Source organism: Pectinophora gossypiella, chromosome 25, assembly GCF_024362695.1.
Source record: "Pectinophora gossypiella chromosome 25, ilPecGoss1.1, whole genome shotgun sequence".
NCBI classification, from domain to species: Eukaryota; Metazoa; Arthropoda; class Insecta; order Lepidoptera; family Gelechiidae; genus Pectinophora; species Pectinophora gossypiella.
The window spans coordinates 8,712,946-8,737,969 of record NC_065428.1 but is presented as its reverse complement, the minus strand read 5'-3'; the positions used below and the strand labels follow the sequence as shown (position 1 = coordinate 8,737,969).

General features: G+C 38.9%; 2 protein-coding genes across 3 annotated transcripts in view; one reads left to right on the top strand and one right to left on the bottom strand.

The window, feature by feature from the left end:
• Positions 1-22,560, top strand: part of LOC126378131 (zinc finger protein 260-like) — a 43,102-nt gene extending 20,542 nt beyond the window's left edge. The window contains exons 2-8 of one of the 2 annotated variants that reach the window (XM_050026315.1): positions 16,015-16,171; positions 17,065-17,260; positions 17,866-18,032; positions 18,291-18,480; positions 19,011-19,076; positions 20,329-20,496; positions 20,945-22,560. In XM_050026315.1, the coding sequence (XP_049882272.1) occupies positions 16,015-16,171; positions 17,065-17,260; positions 17,866-18,032; positions 18,291-18,480; positions 19,011-19,076; positions 20,329-20,496; positions 20,945-21,043 (1,043 nt within the window). In that variant the 3' untranslated portion in view covers positions 21,044-22,560. Of the gene's footprint in view, positions 1-16,014; positions 16,172-17,064; positions 17,261-17,865; positions 18,033-18,290; positions 18,481-19,010; positions 19,077-20,328; positions 20,497-20,944 lie in introns of those variants that run through there. The other variant, XM_050026316.1, reaches the window with a different exon arrangement.
• Positions 22,561-22,789: 229 nt separating this feature from the next.
• LOC126378194 (uncharacterized) lies at positions 22,790-24,062 on the bottom strand. The gene is made up of 3 exons (XM_050026413.1): positions 23,754-24,062; positions 23,423-23,579; positions 22,790-23,118 (listed from the first exon to the last, which is right to left on the bottom strand). The coding sequence occupies exons 1-3, from the start codon at positions 23,991-23,993 to the stop codon at positions 22,877-22,879; spliced, it is 639 nt and encodes a 212-aa protein (XP_049882370.1). The 5' UTR covers positions 23,994-24,062; the 3' UTR covers positions 22,790-22,876.
• Between the last annotated feature and the right edge of the window lie 962 nt (positions 24,063-25,024).

Here is a 25,024-nt window from a genome sequence, read left to right as displayed (position 1 = left end):
GTCAGCGTATTCGTGACTCAATCGTAGCCAGGGGCCGTTTCATACCTCACCACACCCATTTTAATACACATACAATACCACATTACACCACGTCCATGGCCGTTCCAAACTAACTTAAGAGAGTGATTCGCACTACGAAAGCTTCAATGTATATCGTACTTATAAATATTACCGATTTTTACCTCAATATGACGTTACGTAGTGTTAAAATCTCGTTTGCTCTATTATGTAGCACATTAAGGTTATTACTGTTATTATACACGTCTAATTTGATTAAAATAAATGCCTATACGTTTATGTACATCGTTGGAAATGTTTTTCGAAAGGTTCAGGTTTAAAAATATGTTATATTATATATAAAAAAAGACAAAATATATTCACGACACAAAATTATTCTGGTACTAAATTTCGATGGCGCTAGACGTCGCGGACGAGTTAAGAAATACTTTTGCGTCAAAATAACTTTTGGTATGTTTACTTTTTAATGTTTTCCTCCGTAGTTAATAATAGTTAATGTCAATATAAATAATACGTACGGAAAATAAACGGAACATGAATAAATACGTACTTTTGAGTGCACAACTAAGTTTAAATATGTAAAATTAACTTAATAAGTATCGTAACGCGGCACGAACGGTAATCAAAACAAGTTTTACAAAATGGCCGCGCCGTGACGTCACCGAAGTAATACTATTTTATTATTGTTTTAGAAAGGTATTTTATAGCACACACTATCATGAAGTATTATCAATAAGTATATTGAATTTGATTGTTTGTTTTGTAGATTTGTTATTTGAACAAAATAATTCGTTGCGGACAAAACGTAAAGATCTATTTGTTTGTGACAATAAACATTTACTAATTATTTTATGGTTGTACTAATTATTGGTCATTAATTAATTATGAATTGTTAAACTGTAATTTAACTAAGTATCCGTGAACAAAAAGTAATTTATGTAGGACGAACGCAGTTTATGTAGGTAGTTTATCAGGCGGTGTATTCTAAAATATCACTACGCAGTAAGTACGGAACGGGGTAGGTAGAGCCATAAGTTGTTACAAAAAATGCTAGTTTCCTATTAGTCAAATCAGCCACTAAACGTCGAAACACGAAAATATGAAAATTGAAAATATAAAATAGTATGAAAAAGCACACTGTGACGTTATAAAAGAACGCGACAAAATGTCGGACATTTTCTTGATTAAAATTCATAAATAAGTTAAATAGAAAATGTTTTTCGTCAGTTTTAGATCTGTTTATTTAGTAATCACAAATTCATAAATGATTATCACGTGCTCAGCGGTGAAAGAAAACATCGTGAGTAAACCTACATCCCCGAGAAATGCATTTTTGGAAGTATGTGACCTAACCTGTGTTGGATTGGTTTTCCCTTCGCGGGTTGGAAGGTCAGAGTCGCTTCTGTAAAAACCCGGACTTGGCAAATCTTCAGGTTAGGTAAGCGAGTGAAATACGGGATAATGCAAACCCAATTGTAGGTACTACTAGTAGTTTCTTTTGATGTCTCAAATTCAAATTCAAAAATATCTTTATTCAGTAGGTAACATTACACTTTGAATCGTCAATTTTTACATAACGAACGTCTCATCCGCCTAAAACTCTCTCGTTCAGTGTTTATCACTACCGGACTAGGATTGATTGGTTCCTTCAAATACCTAAATCCTCTCAGGTGACATCTTGAGCCTTCAGCCGATATTCAATACTCAATAGATTGCATTCCAAGCAACCCACCCAAGTGCCAGTTGTAGTCTTAAATTTTATACAAGGTAAGAATCGTCTGCGCACCTCATTTGTCCGGCCAAGTTAATGCTATCTGCGGCAAAAGTAGAAATAAGCAATATCCTATCTATCCAATGGGCCAGTAACTACCGCCATACGGTTCACCTTTTTTTTTTCAAATAAAAAAGTTCATTTTTATCTATCTCATGACTTTAATACTAACAACATGCATAAGATCACGCGTATATTTCCCATTAGGGTGGGCTGAGACAACAGAATACGACATACAAATGAACTTGACATGCACACAATGAACATGAGAGAGAGAGAGAGAGAAAACGTTTATTCAAACAAACAGCACACAAAACAAAAACATAACATTGAAATAACACTTATGACTTCTTCCACTCTCATGAAAATATTCGACGGATCAGATGGCTCTACGCGCTCCTAAAGGCGCTACAAGCGTGGTGCCTGCCTGTCTATCGAGTGTCGATTAACACTTCGATTCGTTATTTCCCAAGACAAGCTTGATTCTATAAATTGGTTTCCAATAATTTCCTTCCGGAGTTACTTCACGTTTAGAATTGGACTTATTTTATTAGGGAAGTCCTCCACCAACCCGCAGTGGAGCAGTGTGGTGGAGTATGCTCCATACCCCCTTCAGTTGAATGAGGGGAGGCCTGTGCCCAGCAGTGGGACGTATATAGGCTGTTTAAGTTAATTTTGACGTTTTATTTTATATTACGTCTATTTCCCTAATTACATTCGATACATTTAAAAAAAGAACAAAAGTTTTTTTTTGTGTGACTGTAAAGTAAGATTCCGTGCTTCGGAGGGCACGTTAAGCAGTTGGTCCCGTTGATCCCGGCTATTAGACGTAAAACACCTCCACCAACCTGCAGTGGATCAGCGTGGTAGAGTACGCTCCATACTCTCCTCCTCAGCCTGTGCCTGTTGTCTGGAAGAAATTGCTGCTTAGCAATAAGGCCGCCAGATTGTACTGTATCTATCATCCATTTGTGTAAATTTGTTTTGTATGTTGTCTGCAATAAAGTATATTTGATTTGATTAAGTACTTGGCGGGACAAACAAAAAAAAAGAGTAGGCATCACATAAATTATGCCAGATATAATTATTTCAAAGCTAGGAAGGGGTTTTACCGTGTCTGGTAAACCCATTGGACACTACGCTAATACAAGGAAATACGAACTAAAAACTTATCTGTCTTTATCAATACCTACCTGCGTTCCATATCGGTTATTTATCTTCACGCTGTATTGCTTTTGGGTTGAGCAGAGAGTAGCAATAGATATAGGCGTGACTTTTTTTTTTTTTTTCAAAATCTTAAAAACTTTTTCAAAGACTTTAAAATAATATAATATCCATATTAAATAACACAGACACAAAAACTCACGCCCAGGATCCTTAATGATATGAGCAGACTCATAAGTATACCGGAGACAATATTTGCAACTACTTAAGGTTCTAAGTCCTAAGTTAATGATGAAAAAAAAATTAAAAAAAATATTTGTAGTAATTTTTTGTGCGAGTGATAATAATATTAAATGCTTATTTCTTTAATTAACTTCAAGTAGACTCCTTATTCCCTAATGTCAAAAATCTTATGTTTTTAAGGTGTTTTATAGTTCAAACGCGCTAAATAGAGATAAAATAGTGACCCGATTTTGCTGTACAGAGAACAACCTTCAATGGACGCGTAGCTAACAATTTTATCAAGACCCCTGACATTACAACTTTTTCTTCCGCAAGTTACACGGCCATATTTTTTTTTACTTTATATTTCTTTTTAATAGCTTTTTACGTTTACAAATTTTTCATGCCTTCAGTGTAGTTTTTAATAAAAAGGTTTGTTGTTATAAGTTAGTATTTTAGACATTTATAAGGTCGATCGTGCGGTTTGAAGCGTCATTATTAAGGTGTTGTTCAGTGATAAATCGGTTACGGAATAGAGGCCTTATTCATACGAGAAGGTGCGGGTGTCAGGAGTTTTGTTAACTTATTTCTTTATTCGATTCGGATCACTTCTACGCCCTGATACGTAGACTAAGAGTTTCCATGAAAGACTTACAAGCTGTACCAATATCTATTACGGCTACATTCAATGTATACCGGACAAGTAGGGCATTTTACTCTCCTATGAAAAACTGTGACATATGTTGAGTTAAAACTAAATATTATTGAATACAACAATTGACAAATGATCTTTTTTTTAATTTATGTATTTGTTATGGCGCATCAACAGCAGTGCCTACAAACATAATATAAAATTTACAATGGAATTTGTATGAAAAAGCTACCTGTGACGTCATAAAAAAACGTGAGAAAATGTCGGACTTATTATTACATTTTTCTTTATTAAAATTCATAAATCAGTAAAAAAAATTGTAATCAGAATTTCATTATTTATCTTTGACCTAGGAAACTACACAATTACAAACGCGCACAAAACTAACTATAATAATAATAACAAAAACAGCCTATATACGTCCCACTGCTGGGCACAGGCCTCCCCTCAATCATCCGGACGGGACATGGAACACACTCCACTTCGCTGCTCCACTGCGGGTTGGCTGAGGCGTTTTTTACGGCTAATAGCCAGGACCAATGACTTAACGTGCCCTCCGAAGCATGTAATCATCTTACTTTTGCGGACAATCAGGTGATTCAAGCCTGCAATGTCCCCATCGGTAATCGAACCCGGACCTCCAGATCGTGAGCCCAACGCTCTAACCACTATATACGGATACTACGGAAGCTGTTATAATAATAATAATAAAAAGTAGGAACTAGAGTTTTCAAATTAAGAAAATGAATATTTGAAATTAAAATTTATAAATCACGAAAACATATTTGTTGGTTTTTAAAACAATGAGAAAAAGAAAAATAAACTCGTCATTTTTGCAAACATAAATATATTAATAATAAATAATTAATAATAATAAATACATGTTTTATGAGCAAATAAATAATTTTGAATTTGAATATGTCTAAAATTATTTCTAAACGTACCATACAAATTCTAATTACATTTTATTATTTACTTACATGCATCAATGGCTAATAAAACATGTTTTGTGCTAAAACCGGTTCTCGATTTATTATGCTGATGGAAATTAATAGTCATTTGATAGATGCAAGAGTTCAAAATGGTCAGTATATAAACCAGCGGTTTTTATCGCCGTGGCAACCGTTAAAGGTCTCATCTACACACATGCGATGCCGGGAGCGTTCCGTAGTGGGGGCTTGTATGAAACACACCCCCCGAGAATCAAACCTAAGACTTCCGGATCGTGGTCCCAACGCTTTATTTATTGTTAAATATATTGTTAACAGCCTCCGTGGTCTAGTGGTTAGAGCGTTAGGCTCACGATCTGGAGGTCCGGGTTCGATTCCCGATGGGGACATTGTCGAAATCACTTTGTGAGACTGTCCTTTGTTTGGTAAGGACTTTTCAGGCTTGAATCACCTGATTGTCCGAAAAAGTAAGATGATTCCGTGCTTCGGAAGGCACGTTAAGCCGTTGGTCCCGGCTATTAGCCGTATAAACACCTCCACCAACCCGCAGTGGAGCAGCGTGGTGGAGTATGCTCCATACCCCCTCCTGTTGATTGAGGGGAGGCCTGTGCCCAGCAGTGGGACGTATATAGGCAGTTCTATAGTAACACATACATGATAATAATATAACACTTTATTGCACATACATACAGGGTGTTTGTTAGTGATATCGTAACGAATGATATACATGTACCTGTAATGACTATGTGTATTGAATACTTTAGTAAATAAATAAATAATTATTTTGTTTTTCAAGTCGGAGAAAGACGCAAGTATCAAGTTATGTTGGTAGCAGAGTACGTACCTACATAGTAGGTTGCGTACGAAACAGTACCTACGTGATGTTACACTAATTGTTTTGACGTTACTTGTGAAACCGTCGATAGAATGAGCAACAGAGGCTCTATTTTATTTAATATTGTCTATCTATATTGTTTTTGGTGAACGTTGGAAAGTCCATGATTTAATTCCGGAAGATCCCTATTAGGATTCTTTTCTCTCTATCAAATATCCTTTGCGTGTTTTTAGCGTGTAATCTGTGGTAGGGTTTTTAGGGTTTTTTCTTCCGTTGCACCAACCATCTGATGGTACATGCAACTGAACTTAAAATTATTTCTTTAGTTTATGTTTCTACTTAAACTTATACCATTATTATTATAGATTGTTTAAATATCGTCATCATCATCATTTTCCATGCTACTTTTTTAGGGAAAAATAGGGCAGTGGTGTCCCTCTTGCCTTCCGCCCCGCAGTACTCTGTCTGACGCAAGTGGGATGGCGCCCAGAGTAGTCTATTACAAAGCCATACTAGGACAAATAGTAATAAAATAATATATATCGTAAAGTGATTAATTTGTTCCGTGTTCCGAAAGTGTAGAGACGTCCGTAAAAAGCTTGCGATCGATCTCACTTGTCAATGCCAACTCTCCGAGGAATATAGAGTAGATTTGCTTATTTTTAATGTACAAATGCGTGTTTTTGAACCGTGATAGCCCAGTTGGTAGAACGCTTGCCTCTCACTTTGTGGTCGCAGGTTCGAATCCAGCACAGCCCTAAACTAATTTGTTTTCGAATTCAAATTTCGATCATAAATGGTGAGGAAAGCCACATTCCCGAAAAATGCATTTTCGAAGGCATGTGACCTAACCTGCATTGGGCTGGGTGTCCCTTCGCGGGTTGGAAGGTCAGACAGGCTGTCGCTTCTGTAAAAAACAGGACCTGTCAAATCGTTAAGTTAGGTAAGCGGACCCTATGAAAAACGGGATAATGCTAGGGAGATGATGAAATGCGTCTTTATAAGACGCGTGACGAAGATTGCGTGACGAAATCAAGTAGTAAATGTCCGAGCCATATCTACAGCAAATCAGGTCAAAAAATTATAACTTTTAAAAACCATTTAACACTGGCCGCTCTATCAATATTTAAACAGGAACAAAGAAAAAAGCTACAGAAAAAAAATACGACACTGAATTCTAAAATTCGAAATTAGAATGGCGCGTTATCCGCACCGTGTGACGACGAACGGCGGCTGAGTCACGCGACCGGACGAGTTTACTCGTACCGCCTAGCCTGCCGTGCGGTAACGCGTCGACGTGCGCCGCCTCGCGTATACAATGGCGGGTATTACCGTTCATTGATTCATCATTGAATTTTTTAAATCCAAATAAATCTGAGTAATCATTACATCCTTTTATCATTTCAAAGTTTCTCTTGATTCTTTATTAGTAATTATTGCGTTTTGACTTATTATTTTATATAATAACATACTTGCATAAACGCACGCTTATATTTTCCGTGATGGGTACAGTAACAATTAAACAGAAAAAACTTACAACCACTTCAAAGTGGCTTATTACAAATATCCGTCTTACTTCTTGATCAACCGTGGTGTCAGGGTTACTATTGAGCCGCCAAAGGCCCCTGGCTGCTGTAACGACTACATACTTACTTAAGTAAATAGTAGCTGGGACCGACTGCTTTACGTTGCGTGCTCAAACGAACGTTCTAGATATTATTGGTAAACTGAACAACTTGTTTGCATATCTGCTGGACTGCGAGTGAAAACAAAATATCGTCGCTAGGGTACATAACGGTAGGCAGACATATAATAAAAGCGTATCTTGTGACTTGAGTCGCGGCACATCACTAAAATTTCTTTCGGTTAGAGCGCGGAACAAGAATGTTATCGTTGTTTGTGCGCTGATACCAAATTACCATATCTTGACTTGCTCTATGCACTACGTACGCCTTTTTAACCGACTACAAAAAAGGAGGACGTCAAAAATAAGTGATAACTGTAAATATTTAAATAGTTAAACATGTCTTTGTAAAAGTATTAGGGTTTTAGATGTAAATATTAAAAAAAAATATAAAATTAGATTATAATTGGGTAGTTTCCTAGGTCAAAGATGAATTATGAAATTCTGATTACTAAATAAACACAGATCTAAAACTAACAATATAGTTTTCCTTTTCTATTTAACCTATTTATGAATTTTAATAAACAAAAATGTAATGATAAGTTTTTTTTTTTTTTTCATTTTGTCAGGGTTTCTATTACGTCACAAGTTGCTTTTTCATACAAATTCCATAGTAATTTCGTGTTTTGACGTTTAGTATAAAGTCACTGATTTGACTAGTTGGATAACTAGACAAAACAGACATCCTATCAGAATATTTAAAACAAAAAACTTGTAAAAAAAAATACTTCCATTTGATATTGATGATGAACAAGTTACCAGCTAATTATGTAACTGGAAAACCAACCTCGTCAACCCTGGTGTCAGGGTTACTTTTGAGCCGTCAAAGGCCCCTGACATGGCACATGTAACGACTTCGAATAAATATTCACCGACTGTATGGGGTCCGTCGCCTTTGCCTGTGAGTACTTCGTGAACTATAGCTTAATTAATTTGACAGCTGACAGAATATTACATGTTCCCAACCTTCGTTAAGGCTCAAGGCATTACTCCCACCTCTCGGCATTCGTAACTAGGCAACGCAAGCCCTACAGAATCGATACCATCACTGCACTTCACAAGAAGTTATGTAACCTGCGTTCATAATAATAATACTCATGTCTATATCATAACATCACGCCTCTATCCCCGAAGGGGTAGGCAGAAGTATACAGGGTGTTAGTGACATCGTAACGAAAACTTCGAGGGTTGATTCAGAGCATGATTCTGAGTTGATATCAAGTGGATTTACCTGTCGGAAAATTCATGAAAATTTTAGTGTTTCATTAATTCCCCCTCGACTCCCCTGGAGTCTCATATCCCCATTTAAACGCGGTAAGAACCCGTTATTATGTGCTTTAATTATGATAATAACCGCGTAAACTTAAAACAAATTATTTTCAGTTCCATAGTTATGCGAAGGAAAATTCTACTTGATATAAAATTTTAATCATGGTCTGAATCATCCCTCAAAGTTTTCGTTATGATGTCACTAACACCCTGTATAATACATATTAACTTAGAAAATAATAAACTATAAGTACAAAAGCACACAACAGAATAAATATATAGGGTAATATATACAATATAGGACTGAAAATAATTAAAAAAATAATAACATTTTCATGAATTTTGCGACAGGAAATTCCACTTGATGTCAACTTAGAATCATGTTCTGAATCATCCCCCAAAGTTTTCGTTACGACGTCACTAACACCTGGTATAGTTACCCCTCCTATATTGTATTGAAATCTATCGATTGTACATCACATAGTTACCAAGTAGGAGCCAGCGTGGGCGGTTAAGATCTTCTCATAGACGTACTTCTGATTCCCTTGCCAGGAGAAAATATTTTAATTAATCCGTTTTGCTCGGAAAAAAGGACCAATTAATTGAAAATCTTATTTAAAAAATACATATTGTTTACATCCCTCAGTGCTTTGTTTTTAATTGGAAGGAAAATACCTATTGATTACAATAAAAACGTCAATAAAAAAGAAATAAATCTTTATTCTTTTGGTAACATAGTCACTATGAATCGCCATTTTGTGTTAATATAATAATGAGGAAATTCAGGCTATGTTCACCAAAAACAATATAGATGGCTTTGTACAGATTTAACGTGATAATTACCTATTTCCTCGTTACACGGATACATAATTATTCAAAAATACAATTTTTTTTTGACGTGACTTATTGTAGATTTGCCGCAGATGGCATTAACTACTTGGCCGGACAAATGGGGAGCGCTGAAGGCTCTCACCCGGTACAACGTTTAAGACAACAGGCCTGAGGGTGCCCAGTTGGGCGCGAACCTCGGCTCAGGGCGTCGTCTGAGAGGAAAAATATTTGAAAGAATTAATCGACCCTAGTGGGTCGATAGCGATAAGCGCTGAATGAGGGAAATCGTCGACCACGCCGGCGGGGTCGGTATCGGGGACCTGAAGTGTTTGGTGTCGCGAGCTGATTGGCTGCCTCTATGGCTAGAACAAAAATACAATGTAATGACACAAACATAATATAAAATTGTTGTTTGATATTTGTATCATGTTATGTATAGAATTACGTTGCTATCTATATTGCTTCTCTTTATTTTGATCAGAATAATAATTGATGGCACCGGATCCGCACCGGGCCCGCGTGATGGTTTAAGGCCCGATCTCCCTACCCATCCATAGGGAAGCCCTGTGCCCCAGCAGTGGGGACGTTAATGGGCTGATGATGATGAATAATTGATGGAAGATGTAATTGTGCCTGGGTGTAATAAAAAGGGTCATCATTTATACCCAAAAACAACACAACATGGCTGTTGACCATGAAATTATAAGGTTAAACGAAAGAAAATCTGTACAGCGCCATCTATATTATTTTTAAGGAAGGTACCCTTGAAAAGTCTCTCATCAAAGTAACAAATCAAATCAAATCAAATATACTTTATTGCACAGAACTACATAACAGTACCATAAAATCACTATCAGCCCATTAACGTCCCCACTGCTGGGGCACGGGCCTTCCCTATGGATGGATAGGGAGATGGTACATAACAGTACCATAACATAGTAACATTGAATTTTGGAATAATTATGTATCCGAGTAATGAGAAAATAGGTTATTATCACGTTAATCTACTCTGAACCGGCGTGCGTGTATGAAGCGATTGATGAATGTGGAGGAAGCAACAGAAGTGTGTCAGGATCGAAGCAAATGGAATTCTATAGTCTCTGCTTACCCCGGTGGGAAATAGGCGTGAGTTTATGTATGTATCACGTTAATAGTGAACAACGCCATCTATCGTGTGTTTGGGGAACGTCGATTGGGAAGCCCTTCATTCTTACCGCGCATTGAGACGATATTAAAATGTTATCTTATGGAAATATAGTCAATAATTCTGTTTAATAGTACATAGTTCGAGCATAAGCTCGGTGGCGCAGCGGTTAACGCGCTCGGTCTGCGATTGTTGAAGTTAAGCAACTTTCGCAAAGGCCGGTCATAGTATGGGTGACCACAAAAAAAAATGTTTTCATCTCCTATAATTGGCTTATTGTATAATTACAACATAATCTATTATTTCTTATGCTGTTGGTTTTCCGAAGAAAATAAAATAAATCTCGAGCTCCTCCGTGCTTCGGAAGGCACGTTAAGCCGTTGGTCCCGGCTGCATTAGCAGTCGTTAATAACCACGAATCCGCACTGGGCCCGCGTGGTGGTTTAAGGCCCGATCTCCCTATCCATACATAGGGATGGCCCGTGCCCCAGCAGTGGGGACGTTAATGGGCTGGTGATGAGTACATAGTTACAAAAACACGAAAATTTCACGAAACATTTCTATTCACTGTTCCCGAAATAGATAAATCCGTGACGTGTACCCCGAATGACTAATTAATTACATCTCCATTCTCTATCGGATGCGTACTGACAGATCCACGCACGTGTGCGATGACGTCACACGTGGCGTGTGGCGTGTTAACGTGTCCACGTGGGCGTGGCTCTTATACAACTGATGGTGAAGTGACCAGTTTATCTACGGACTTCTCTTCTATCGTGTGGGTTGTTTGGCGGACTACCAACCTCAACAACCCTGGTGTCAGGGTTAATTGAACCGCCAAAGGCCCCTGACATGGCTCATGTTACGACTACTTACTTACATCAGTATGTGGTAACCGGGACCAACGGCTTAACGTGCCTTACGAAGCACGTGTTCTTACTTTCAGACAATCAGGTGATCAGCCTGTAATGTCCTAACCAAACTAGGGACCGCAAAGTAGTTTTTGTGATATGTCCCCACCGGGAATCGAACCCAGGATCTCCGGACCTCTGGACCACGGAGGTTGTTGCCTATCACGTTGGTGTAACAGAAACCTCGGTGAGGCGTGGGTACTCAGGTCTTCTTGCGATGTACGTACCTCTGACTAACGCATCATCACTAACTTAAGAGCCACGCTCTTGTCTGTGTAGCGTTCTCCATGCTACTTTTAAGGAAGAAAAGGGCAGTGGTTTCTCTTGCCTTCCGCCCCGCAGTACTCTGTCTGACGCAAGTGCGATGGCGCCCAAGTAACGCGAAGATATGTAAATATTATAAAGTTAATACTTCGCCATTATCAGCCGTTCGAGTGATAGTGTATCGCTGGGTGATAGCGCGGGTGATACCATACCCACCTGCTCAGGGGCGTGTAGACGAGCGGTTTTTTAACCGCACTCATGTCTATTATTGTTTATTATTCACCCCTTATGAGGGGCTCGGTGGCGCAGCGGTAAACGCGCTCGGTCTGCGATTGTTGAAGTTAAGCAACTTTCGCAAAGGCCGGTCATAGGATGGGTGACCACAAAAAAAAAGTTTTCATGTCGAGCGAGGAGCTGCTTCGGAAGGCACGTTAAGCCGTTGGTCCCGGCTGCATTAGCAGTCGTTAATAACCATCAATCCGCACTGGGCCCGCGTGATTGTTTAAGGCCCGATCTCCCTATCCATCCATAGGGAATGCCCGTGCCCCAGCAGTGGGGACGTTAATGGGCTGATGATGATGATGATTCACCCCTATGTGCTAATTAATAAAAAAACAACGACCTTCGTTGTCTAGTGGTTGAGCGTTAGGCTACCATTCGAATCCCGGTGAGGACATACCACAAAAATGCTTTGAGATCCAGTGGCGGCCGTAGCAAAAAATTGAGGTGGTGCCCGGTGGTGGTGTGGTGGTGGTTTGTGGTGGTGGTGGTGTTGAGAGACCTCAAAGTGGCACCCCTCAGCCCCTTAAAATACAAAAAAAAAATCGATTAGTTTACGGCCACCCGGTATGAGTTTTATCTGGCCGCAATCTAACCCGATGAAGTTTTAGTTTGCGGCCAGGGTGAGTCTTGGTTGATTTTGGCGCGTTTTTACTTATTTATTTTTTACAAAATGGCAACCCAGGGTGGGATGACGTCAGCTGGGCTAACCTTGAAATGTTAGCTGTCACTTTTGAGCATACCTGGTTTTCTTATACCATGACTTAATATATTACTTGTTCATTGCAATTTGCAACGGAATATAAATATATATGTTAGATATATCGGTGGAAACAGATTTTGCTTAATGTGTCAAATTATAAGTTTATATCTTAAAATATCTATTGTGCAAGCTGTTTGTTTCCTTAATAAAGAAAATAAAATAAATAATATAAACCTTATGGTGACAAGGGATCAGCCTGAAAGGAGACAATCTCTCTGTCGGATTTTACGAAATACTATGTTTTTTATTGAAAATCGTCCGTCTGTAAACCCTCTTTTGTCATTCTCGCGTTAAAATAATGTCAGCTGTCGGTTATGTAATCAACACCGCACTAGACTGGTGATATGGGGTATGACCCGGTATTAGTAGAAAGGGTAGGTTAATCAGACCCTAATGGTTATATCGTTGCCATATAGTGAACACCATGGTTTAAGACCAGGGGGGTTAAAATGGCCACAACGAAGAAAGCAATATTGCTATTTGACATTTTTTTGCATTGCGCACTTACGTTTATATGCGCAAATGTCAAATTGCAATATTGCTTTCTTAGATGAATTGCTTCGATGTGGCCATTTTAACCCCCTAGGTCTAATCTAATATCCACCATAAACATTCTCTCTCTCTCTCTTTTTCACACACACACTCTCACACACACACAAGCAACAACCATTATGTTTTGTAGTGTTGCCTATTTCTTTTTTGACGTGGGCATCATCTTCTTGGCCGGACAAATTATAAGGAGCGTTGAGGGCTCTCCCGGTAGAAAAAAACAACATGCCTGAGGGTGCCCAGTTGGGCGCGAACTTCGCGGCCCAGGACGTCTTCTGAGAGAATTATATTTGAAAGTTTTTTTAAAAAAAGATCTGATTATAAGCTATATTTTTTTATTAAAGTATACATAACTGTCACGTCGCCATATAGGCGCGCCTTTCTCCGTAAAAACCGAGAGTGTGCGCACGCGCCGTCGCCGACGAAGCGACAGCGAAAGTGCAGTCGCCATTCTAGGGCGCACTCCTGGCACATAAAGAATAATACTAGAACGGTAACACTCCGCCCCGCACCAATTAGTGTCGACCTCATCCCCTTTGGGTCTTAGATGGCTGTAAGGAGTGAGAAGGAAAAGGACACAAACTGTCTGCCTCGCACTTACGCGTCAGGCGGTGTCCTGTGGGAGCCTTCTTCTATCGTGTGGGTTGAATAGAATAGAAAAAAATTATTATAAAAGGACACCACATACAAAAAAAAGACAACAACGTCATATCTTTCCACTAAAACAATTACAAAAAAGCAGGATGTTTGTCGAAATGATCATAAGGTGGTGGTGGACGTCCTGAGATAAAAGGGCCTCAGCACAAGTCGCGGCGTGAACCACGACGCTGATATTATGTGGACCCTGTTGGGTGAGGCCCGAACATCGTGTTCCATAAACATGTGTTAATGGTGTATATACATTATAATATATACCAAATTATTTTAATAGAATTAGAGTGTAGTGGTTATGAGGTGAATTACCAACCTCATCAACCCTGGTGTCAGGGTTATTATAGAGCCGCCAAAGGTCCCTGACATGGCTCATGTAACGACTACTTACTTAGATCAGTAAGTAGTAACCGGGACCAACGGCTTAACGTGCCTACCGAAGCACGGATTATCTTACTTTTTAGAAAATCAGGTGATCAGCCTACAATCCAATAATTATCTATTTACTAATCTCTTGTTTCTCTCATTTTCCTGTGTCCATCCATTTTTTAGATCTCAAAAAATTTAAGTAGTCGTTTTTTACTACAATTATTGTTATTTAGTTATATTTTGTGCACTATTGGTGCTAATTCCTGTAAATACCATCTAATTTTATTTTGAGTTATATCTGTCATTTTCTTATCCGCCGAAAAGGAAAGGGAAAAATTTATGAAACACACGTCAATTTTAAGCACAAATCTAAACCAACCGTCTAAAAATTTTACATCAGTCAATAACCCGACACAGTTAAGTAGACAGCACGTCAAACGGATTGCATACCAGCGACATACCTTTTTGATTCGCCCGAGTTATTCATTCATTTACTCATTCTTCCTAAAATTAAGAGCTGTGAATCATCCGTCTCTTTCCTTTTCGATGGATATGAAAATGACGGATATAACTTAAAATAAAATTAGGCGGTGTCTCCAGGAATCGGGGCTATTGTGGATATTAGACTAGATAGTACACTATAATTCTGTTATCTATTATCTGTTTGTGTAACTAATAAACACATACATACATAAACTCACGCCTATTTCCCACCGGGGTAAGCAGAGACTATAGAATTCCATTTGCTTCGATCCTGACACACTTCTCTTGCTTCCTCCACATTCATCAATCGCTTCATACGCGCACGCCGGTTCAGAATAGATCGTATTAAACCTTAACTAATAAAGATAATAAAAAATAGCCCACAGCTGGGCCTCCGGTTATACAAGAGCCGCATTGGCCTTAAACTTGCTTCGGCGATCGACCCCGTCTCACGTTTGCATCATTACTACATAACGGATTTATATAATATAACCTCTACAATCACATCGCTACCGGTTCGATCCCCGGTGTAGGTACAGGCCTACCGGCACGTAAGTTGATACAAAATTGCACTGTTATTGATTTATGGTTAATGCGCTCGGTCTGCGATTGTTGAAGTTAAGCAACTTTCGCAAAGGCCGGTCATAGGATGGGTTACCACAAAAAAAAAAGTTTTCATCTCGAGCTCCTCCGTGCTTCGGAAGGCACGTTAAGCCGTCGGTCCCGGCTGCACTAGCAGTCGTTAATAACCATCAATCCGCACTGGGCCCGCGTGATGGTTTAAGGCCCGATCTCCCTATCCATCCATAGGGAAGGCCCGTGCCCCAGCAGTGGGAACGTTAATGGGCTGATGATGATTAATTTATGGTAAGCGTCGTTTTCACTAACACAGTTGCCTCGATCAGTATAGACGGCGATACGGCTCACTTATCACGTTGGTATAACAGAAAGCTTGGTGAGGTGTGGGTGCTTAGTTGAATTAGCGATGGATGTACCTCTGACTACCCCAAATGGGGTATAGTCGTGAGCTTATGTTATGTTTACTCTACAAACGCGATCTACTAAGAACTAAATATACTTTATTTATTTACTAAAACTTGATAAGTCACATCGCCTAAATAGAAAAAGATGGGAGATATATCTGACTCGCTCTAATCATGCTATGTTATTAGTAAGGTATATAAATTCATATCTCTTGTCCTCAGGCAAGGAAGTCCAGAAGCGTTGGCGCTCGATCCGCGATTCGTACACGAAGGCCTACAGGCAAGGGAAGTGCGTCCTACCCGAACAGTGCCCCGTGGGCAGCCGCCGCTATCAGTACCACAGCCAGATGAGCTTCCTGCTGCGAGCGCTGCAGAACAAGTGAGTACAGCATATCAGCACTGGAACGAAAAAAAACGTCCTCCGTGGTCCGTGGTGGTGGTTACAGGCTGGTCACCAGAAGCCGTTGGTCTCTGTTCCTACTGCGGCACGCTGGGTGGTGAGGATATGGTATCCCGACGTGCCGACAGAGTAGGGGAGTGATTGGTGATAACGATGATTAATTAGAAGCAAGCAGCAAGCAGGAATATATACAGTTTATTAAGAACACTTCACAAACAGGATAGGAATATACATAGTTCACAATATACACACTTCACAAAATAATCAAGAATTAGAGGGCACGGCCCTAAACAGTATAATATACTTGTTGTTTTAATGAAGGTCGGGGATGCAGTGAGTCAAAAGAGAGTAAAATGAAAGGAAATGTGGAATGGAATGAGAATTTCGTAATTTTAAATGATGACGGTCAGAACGAAAGGCCCGTTTGTGCAAAGTTTGCACTCTGCTACACTACTTACTGGTGTAAGTAAATAGTCGTTACATGAGCCATGTCAGGGGCCTTTTGCGGCTCATTAACCTTTTTTTTAACTACTTGGCCGGACTAATGGCGAGGGCTGAGGGTTGTCGCCCGGTACAAAATTTAAGACAACAGGCCTGAGGGTGCCCAGTTGGGCGCGAACCTCGGCTCAGGGCGTCGTCTGAGAGGAAAATGTTTGGAAATAAATCGACCCTAGTGGCTCGATAGCGATAAGCGCTGAATGTGGACACCAGGGTTGATGAGTAATCCACCTCACAACCCAACCCACACGATAGAAGACAAAAAAAATAAAAAGTAAAGATTCCATAGTAATTTCGTGTTTTGACGTTTATTGAAAAGTAACTGATTTGACTAGTTGGAAAGTAGCCTATTGATTATTTCATCTATTTCTCAGGAAACCACGGTACTCGCAAGACAAGTACGAATCACTCTCCGAAGTGTCAAACTCCCCTCAGCACCAGCCGTCAGAAGACGTGGTGCTCAAGATAAAACACGAGATTGTCGACAAACCGCTGGACTTGAAGACGAAGGCCGAAGACAAAGAGAAGGTGGAAACGCTGGATAAAGGCAACCAGGCTACTATTGATAAGGTAACATTATATGGACGTTTTAAAGAAGGTTCAGTGTTAAGAATTAACTACGTAGATAGATATACTTACCTGTACAGTCATGAGCAATATAATGTACTCACTTTAGGACTCTGTCGCACTAACATATTTGAAATTTAGTGAGACTTACAGTTCAATTTGTCAAAAAGTTAATGTGACATGGTACCAAAGTGTACATACATATTATTAATGCTCGTGGCCGTATTTACGTTGTTTTTCATACAAATTCCACAGTAATTTCGTGTTTTGACATTGAGTAAAGAGTAGCTAATTTAGTAGATAATTTGACTAGTTGGAAACTAGCCTAAAAACAATACAACCCTTCTTTTACTAGGGCCCTGTGCTCGGAGGTTTTCTGGCCACGTCTTTCCCTCAGCGTTACAGATTCCGATGTGGTAGTAGTTTTACAGCTAGTTACATAATATGTAATTTAATTTTTTGACGTTCAAAAAGCGCTAACTTTGTAAGCCAATTTTGAAAAATAAATATTTTTGAATTTAGAAATTTTTGAATTTTTTGGCTTCGCGGGACTCGGGTAAAAAGAGTGCAGTTAGTTTTCACTATCATATACCTTTTTATTACTAAAGGAAATGAAGAATCCGTCTTTGGAAATCAAAATCGACGCGAATTCAATCCTCCCCGATGACCACTTTGACGACGACAAGTCGTTCATGAACTCGCTGCTGCCACTCTTCAAGAAGATGGACGACGACACCAGGCTGCTCTGCCGGATTGAGGTCTTGAAGATTATCAGGTAAATCACGTTCAATTGGGCATAGTATAAGAAAACCAGGTATTGGTAGCCATTTTTATGTCATGACGAAATTATCCCGCCTAAACCTTCTTGAAATTAACACAAATAAGTTCCCATTTGTCTAACAGAAAGCTCAGTGGGGTATGGACACTTAGTTCATCTTGCGATGGATGTGCCTCTGACTACCCCAATTGGGATATAGCGCTAAGCTTATGTTATGTCACTCACATATTACGGATATCTTCATTCCCCTTACAGATACGCTCTCCAAGGGCACAAATGCTTCGAAGCACTCAAAATAGCTGAAGACAGCTTCTTCAAGAACCGTATGAGCGGTATCCTGGCCAAAGAGGAGGCGGTCAGCCCAGCCGGCGAGTCCCGGACTGAGAGCAAGCTGTCCATGACCACCAGGTCAGCTGACGGCAGCCGACCCGTTAGGAAACGCATGGTGAGTAAAGCAATCGACATCATCATCAGCCCATTCAACGTCCCCACTACTGGGGCACGGGCTTGCCCTATGGATGGATAGGGGAGATCGGGCCTTAAACCATCACGCGGGCCCAGTGCGGATTGATGGTTATTAACGACTGCTAATGCAGCCGGGGCCAACGCTTAACGTGCCTTCAGAAGCACCGATCCGGAGAGTTGCCGTTCTATACGTAGTACTATTCCTTAATCTATGCCTAACATAAAGGTTTACAGGTCCTGCTGCCTGCCTGACCTTCCAACCCGCGAAGGGGAAAACCAGCCCAATACAGTTTCGGAGGTATGTGATGTAAAACATACCTCCGAAACGCACTTCCCGGGAATGTGGGTTTCCTCACGATGTTTTCCTTCGCCGCTGAGCTCGTGGTAATCATTTATGATTCAAACATGAATTCGGAAACAAATTCGAAAACCAATGTCTTAGGCCCGTGCTGGGATCACCATTTGGCGCCGCGCTCAGCATGGTATACTTATCGAGTTATTTTGTTTCAGTTGCGTTCGCCGTCCCCTCTGCCTTCGGCGCCGCCTAAAAAGAGAGGTCCAGGACGTCCCAGGAAGGTGAGAAATTGACTAAGAAATCTTCTTTTTGTTTGGTTTGAAAAGCCGTGGAAGGACGTGTCCAGCTCATTATGAAAAGGAAAAAATTACATTGAAAAATTAGATAAGTACGACGTTGTAACGTCTATTAGTGCGTGGTTCATCGTAACGCGGTCGGGTTATACAAGTCCACTCTTCTCAAGATTTTTTGCGTAAAAGAGAGAAATTTTAAGCAATGAAGGTTCACAATATAAACTAATACTTTACACTTGACTTAATCATAACATAACATAAACAAAAACTGCCTATATATGTCCCACTGCTGGGCACAGGCCTCCCCTCAATCAACCGGAGGGGGTATGGAGCATACTCCACCACCTGCTCCACTGCGGGTTGGTGGAGGTGTTTTTAACGGCTAATAGCCGGGACCAACGGCTTAACGTGCCTTCCGAAGCACGGAATCATCTTACTTTTTCGGACAATCAGGTGATTCAAGCCTGAAAAGTCCTTACCAAACAAAGGACAGTCTCACAAAGTGATTTCGACAATGTCCCCATCGGGAATCGAACCCGGACCTCCACTTGACTTGGACTTGACTTAAAAAAATAAAAAAATACTGAACTAATTAATTGCATTCACATTAGGTTCGGTTCAATTTTATTGCAAGTTATTCGCATAATATGTTTTGAAGAACAATCATCATCATGAAAAATAAATATTTATAGGCGCCACCGAGGCGAGCCAGCGCGGGCAATTACTATAAGATCGAATAATCAAATCAGACGAAAGAACGTCGGCGTCCAATTTCAAAATTCGAACATGTAAACTAAACTGATAAAAAATAAAAACAACGTTACGCGCGCTGGCTTCACGATTCAAGTCTAAACTATGTTCAAGGGGGTAAACCTAGCTCAGCCGCTGGGGAGCGGAGAGTTGCCGTTCTATACGTAGTATTATTCCTTATTGTAGGGTATGTATGTCTCTCTCTCTATTTAAGAGCTGCGCTCTTGTCGGTGAGTAATCGCCATTCCTCTCTTCTTCCCGCCAAAACCTTCACCTCCCGATACGACACGACCTGCACCGTCTCTTTTATTTGTTTCATAAATGTTATCCTAGGTCTACCCCTTCCTCTCTCCTTCAATTTTTCCTTCTATAATGTTTGTTATAAATGTATCAGGTGGCCAATCATATTTCCTCTCCGATTCTCTATAGTCTTCAATATGGTTCTCTTTTCTTCATAGGGTATGTATGTATGACGTGTATGTTGTTCCAGGTCCGGCCGCCGCCCTCGGACTCGGACTCGGAGCCGTCCCGGCGGCGCCCCAAGGCCCCCCCCCGGCTGAAGGCCCCCGCCACCCCCCGCACGCACACGCCCGACCTGGACGACTTGTTCGCCAGCGCCACCAGCGTCGCGCAGCTCTCCACGCCCATGTTTATGAAGGTACGGTGACCATAGCAACACATAAAATAGCGTCTCGCCTGTATGTACACGCCTGCCTATGTAGGCAGTGGTGTATATTTTTATATTGCTATATTTTTTTCTGTAACGTGAAACCTGACTGAGGGTAGCGGTAACTGTCAGTACTATTCAGAGCCGGAAGACAGGAGTCCTGTACGGCTTTGCAATAGACCCGACTACTCTGGGCGCCATCCCGCTCGCGTCGAGTAGCATGGAGAATGCTACACCGACAAGAGCGTGGCTCTTAAATTAGTGAAGATGTTTTTTTTTGTTTTTTTTTTTTTTTGGAACGTAGCTTGGAAAGTCCCTCATTAGTTTCATTAAATTTGATAAATCTATTTTAAGTCGAATTCAGTGGTTCAGAGCTCATCAATACCTTCTTTTATGTATATTTCTTTAAGGTTTATATTAATTATAATTTATCTTACAGATGTACAACCTAAGCCGCACAAAGGACGCACCTATCACTTCAACACCCCACGGCATGCAGGTATCGATTAAAACAGAGCCTATAGACGACCCAAATTAATATTGTAATAAGTTACTATTATTATATTGGAAATAATAAATTACCCTTTTTAAAAGGTGTTTTATAGGGCAATATTTATACAAGACCCGAAATATGTTTGAAAAAACACTTGTATTTTCTTGTGTAATATTTATTGATTAGGTGTTTTTGTTTGTATTAGAAGGTTAATAGAGTGGATTTAAAATTATGTTTCACGAAAGGAGTACTAATCCGTTATTTTGATTTTAAAGTTACCTGCTCAATAATGGCAACACTTTTTAAAATAGTAGTAGATCGTCGAACACCGGAAGCCAATCTCATTATCGTAAACGCAAAAATGTTCTACAATATTTTGTCTTTTTGCAAATATCCGGTTAGAACCACACGTGTTCGAAGTTCCACATTTAAATTAAAACATTGATGAAGAAATTATCGATTTGTGAGCTTTTAAATGTGCTGTCCACAATAACATTGGCCCTTTACTAAGCAGGGTTTCTTAGCCATTTAAATGTTGTACTAGTTTTAAAAATATATAATCATTATAAAATATACAGCGTTGCAAAAAAGAGTAGAAAATGTTTATTTAATTGTAGCCTTTTTCTTGCAGCTTTTTTATTACTTTTACTTGACAATAAATTAAAAACATTGGCGACTTTCATATTTAGAATACCTAAAGATTACAATCTATTTCATAAGTTTTGATTCAGAATGGATAAAAAAGATATTCACAAAAAAAGAAAAACAAATGTTGCTAAAAGAAAAATATTTCTTCTACAATTTTTTGACAAACTGTTATTGTTAGGATTGTTAATTGTGATAATATTTTAATCTATTCACGCTTGGCCATTTTCTTTGCGTTAAGTTGCGAGCATTTTGTAGTGTTAAGTTCGTATAAGTATAGTTTTATAAAGGTTAAGTAAGAAATCTGTTGTTTTAGGAATTTTCGCGTATTCTTGTAAATAGTTCTCTTTTAAGTTTTCGACGGACAAAGAAATCGTTTTAGTGATACAATTTTCATTTTCTGAGTGTTAAAGTTAAATCGTATCGACATAGGTGTCGATTCTGGTACAGACACGAAATTATTTGTAACTTAAAAAATAGCGTCACGTTATAATCAGACCGTTTTGTCGTCTGTCCCGCTCATCAAGTATCATATTCATTAATAACTACGCTAAAGGAGCAAATAGTTGTACTTTATTGTGTTCATGAAGTTTCGTATTAATTTGTAACTTGTCGGAGCGAATTTCTGTTCTTTATTATGTCAAAACGGCCTTAAGCGTTCCGCTGGTTTAATTTTACTTTTAAACCTAGCTGTTTTTATGTAATTATAAGTGAAGGACGACACTAGTTTTAGAGCAGTCAAACTATAACTTTTAAGTTTATATCTGCTACATTCGGCACCGTCTGGTATTTGTTGTGTAACATACTATGATTAGTTAGAACATTGTACATTCCAATAAATACAATATAACAGACAATAAATGTCGTTGAACTATTGTATGACAAGAAAATGTGAAATAAATGATTTTATAAATGTACCTAATGTTTTATTTTTAACTAACACAGTCACCTCATTTCAAGTAGCACATGCAGGCGTCATTTTGGAAACATTTTTATTTCCTATTACATAAAAAGACTTAAGCATTTTTTATTTAGATTATGGTTATAGGTCGCCTGATATTACAACCATATCTACCAGTCCAGGCATATGAAATAGGTATATCAAAGAATAAATGTTCTGACGGCTGTCAGAGAGAGAGAGAGAGAGAGAGATAGAAAAATATTTATTCATCAACTTGTGACACAAGATCAATCAAGTTATATTTGTTAGATTCTAAAAAGTATTTCCATGTTTTAATTTGCATGTAAAATATCATCAGCGGGTTCGGTAATCTTTATATCACTGAACTTGACTTTAAGACCTTCCCTCTGTGGGGTACAGGTCATAGGCCCCACTATATATTTGTCAGCTTTAGCAAACGGGGCTAGACAAAGCAACGTCCAAGTTACATTGTCCGTAGAGTACTTGACACAAACAACTTTGTCCACTTTCGAAAGACGAAGGTAGAATTTCCGAGGGTTTCCGGTGAAGACTCCTGTAGAAAATAATCAAAAATAAATCAAGGGTTTTTTGACGTGACTTATTATACATTTGCCGCGTATGGCATTTACTACTTGGCCGAAGAAATCGGGAGCGTTGAGAGCGCTCACCTGGTACAAAATTTGAGAGTGCCTAGTGTAACGCGAACTTGGCTTTCGAATTCAGGGTTTTATCCAGCAAATGTACAATAAGTACTTTTAGTTCAATCGACATACATAAAATATTATAAATGTGTAAAAACACCTTAAAAATTTATCTAAAATAAAGGCTTATATATTATTAGGCTTCACGTTAGTTACCTGTGCCCCAGTCAGAAACTTCGTTAGTATTTACGCTCCCGATCATCGGTAGTCCATCGTTGTACTCAATACCAGCCTTCAGCCAGTGCTTCTCATCAACATATATCATAAGACCAGCCTGATCATAAAGCGTTGTGAAATTCGCTTCGATACATGCCTGGAATGACAAAAGAAAAATGCCGTAAAAACCGCCAAAAAGTTTTTTACATTTTTAATTTCGATAGGTTTATGAACTTCCGGTGTTGCAATTAATCAGACATAAAATACAAACATTTTTTTTAAACTAAGTTGAAATAGGTACACGAGATTGTGTTGCGTACTTGGTACTTACAGTAAATGTGAAGTCATCTACGATCTCAACTCCGAAAATATGCCCAGTATTACGATGGAAATCATAATAAGTTTTTTGCCAAAAATCTGTATTGTTATCCGTTGTGACTTCGAGTGCATTATCCCTCAAACTCCATTCAGATGGTTCATTTACCCATCTAAAATCGTTTAAGGTGATGTTTTCGAAGTTTCCTAAGACCATCATGCAACTATTAAGAAATACCGAAAAAATAAATAACATTACACAAAATTAAACTGTGGGCTGGATAGAATACAGTTTACGACTGTAGTTGTTGAAGATAAACTGTTATCATCTTCATAACTATGCTTTACCTATACATTTCTGATAATATATTGTGACGTAACACTGTTTGATAACTTTGTTGTTGTAATCGTACTTTACTTAATCTAAAGTGGGTATCATGCTTCGTTTATTACTTTATGCAGGTACATTAAGTAATATTGTAGAACAGTTTTATACTTCAACCAAAAAAAAAAAACAAATACAAATCTACTTTATTGCACACAAACAAAACAAACAAACATTTATAAAACATTTGGCAACAGAAAAAAAGAAAAGCATTACTTATGTAGTTATTTTTATTCTATCATGTATATTTATCCTCGTAACGCCGAAGCATAATTACGATTTCGAAGTAATAAACGACGGTGGTACCTTGAAAAGGACCAAATTTTTGTAGTCGTAAAGGCCGAGCACTTCAAGTACAAAGGAGAATGGGCGAATCTGGTCCAAGAACCTCCACTGATGAGACTTATATGTAATGAAAGCTTATGCTTTCTCTATGAATCTGGCAAAGTTCTATCAGATTCTGTCCCGGGGTTCGTTTTTTACGGCCATGTTTGTCCTGGCTAAAATGTGATAAAATACAGTGGGAGCTAAAATCGGCTCAAGATTTGTTGCTGGATAACTAAGTCTACGTAAATAATTATGTATCATATTGTATATCATTTTAAAGAGGATCTTTTCCAGAATCCGAAACATAAAAAAAAAAACAACAAAAAAAGTCTTTATGTAAGCGAATTTATAGTCAATTTGCATCTGCAGCGCCATTGTTTCTCGGTAGCTAAGTTCAAGTTTCATGCCTTTTACCCCTTCCAAAAGTATCTTACCGATTTTTTTTATATTGCTTCCGGAATTTGATCTGAGTGATAATAACAAGAAAAATAAATAGACACCTCTCCGATAGAGACCTGCTAAGCTATTTCCTATTGCAAGAAATCGTCATCATTAGCAAGTCATTACGGTATTGC

What these genes read in the sequence shown, in the direction of transcription:
- LOC126378194 (XM_050026413.1), bottom strand. Translation starts at nt 23,993, where the DNA reads ATGTTATTTATTTTTTCGGTATTTCTTAATAGTTGCATGATGGTCTTA. An exon ending in TAGATGACTTCACATTTACT is followed by an intron (nt 23,580 to 23,753) that starts GTAAGTACCAAG and finishes TTGTCATTCCAG; the next exon opens with GCATGTATCGAAGCGAATTT. An exon ending in AGTTTCTGACTGGGGCACAG is followed by an intron (nt 23,119 to 23,422) that starts GTAACTAACGTG and finishes TATTTTCTACAG; the next exon opens with GAGTCTTCACCGGAAACCCT.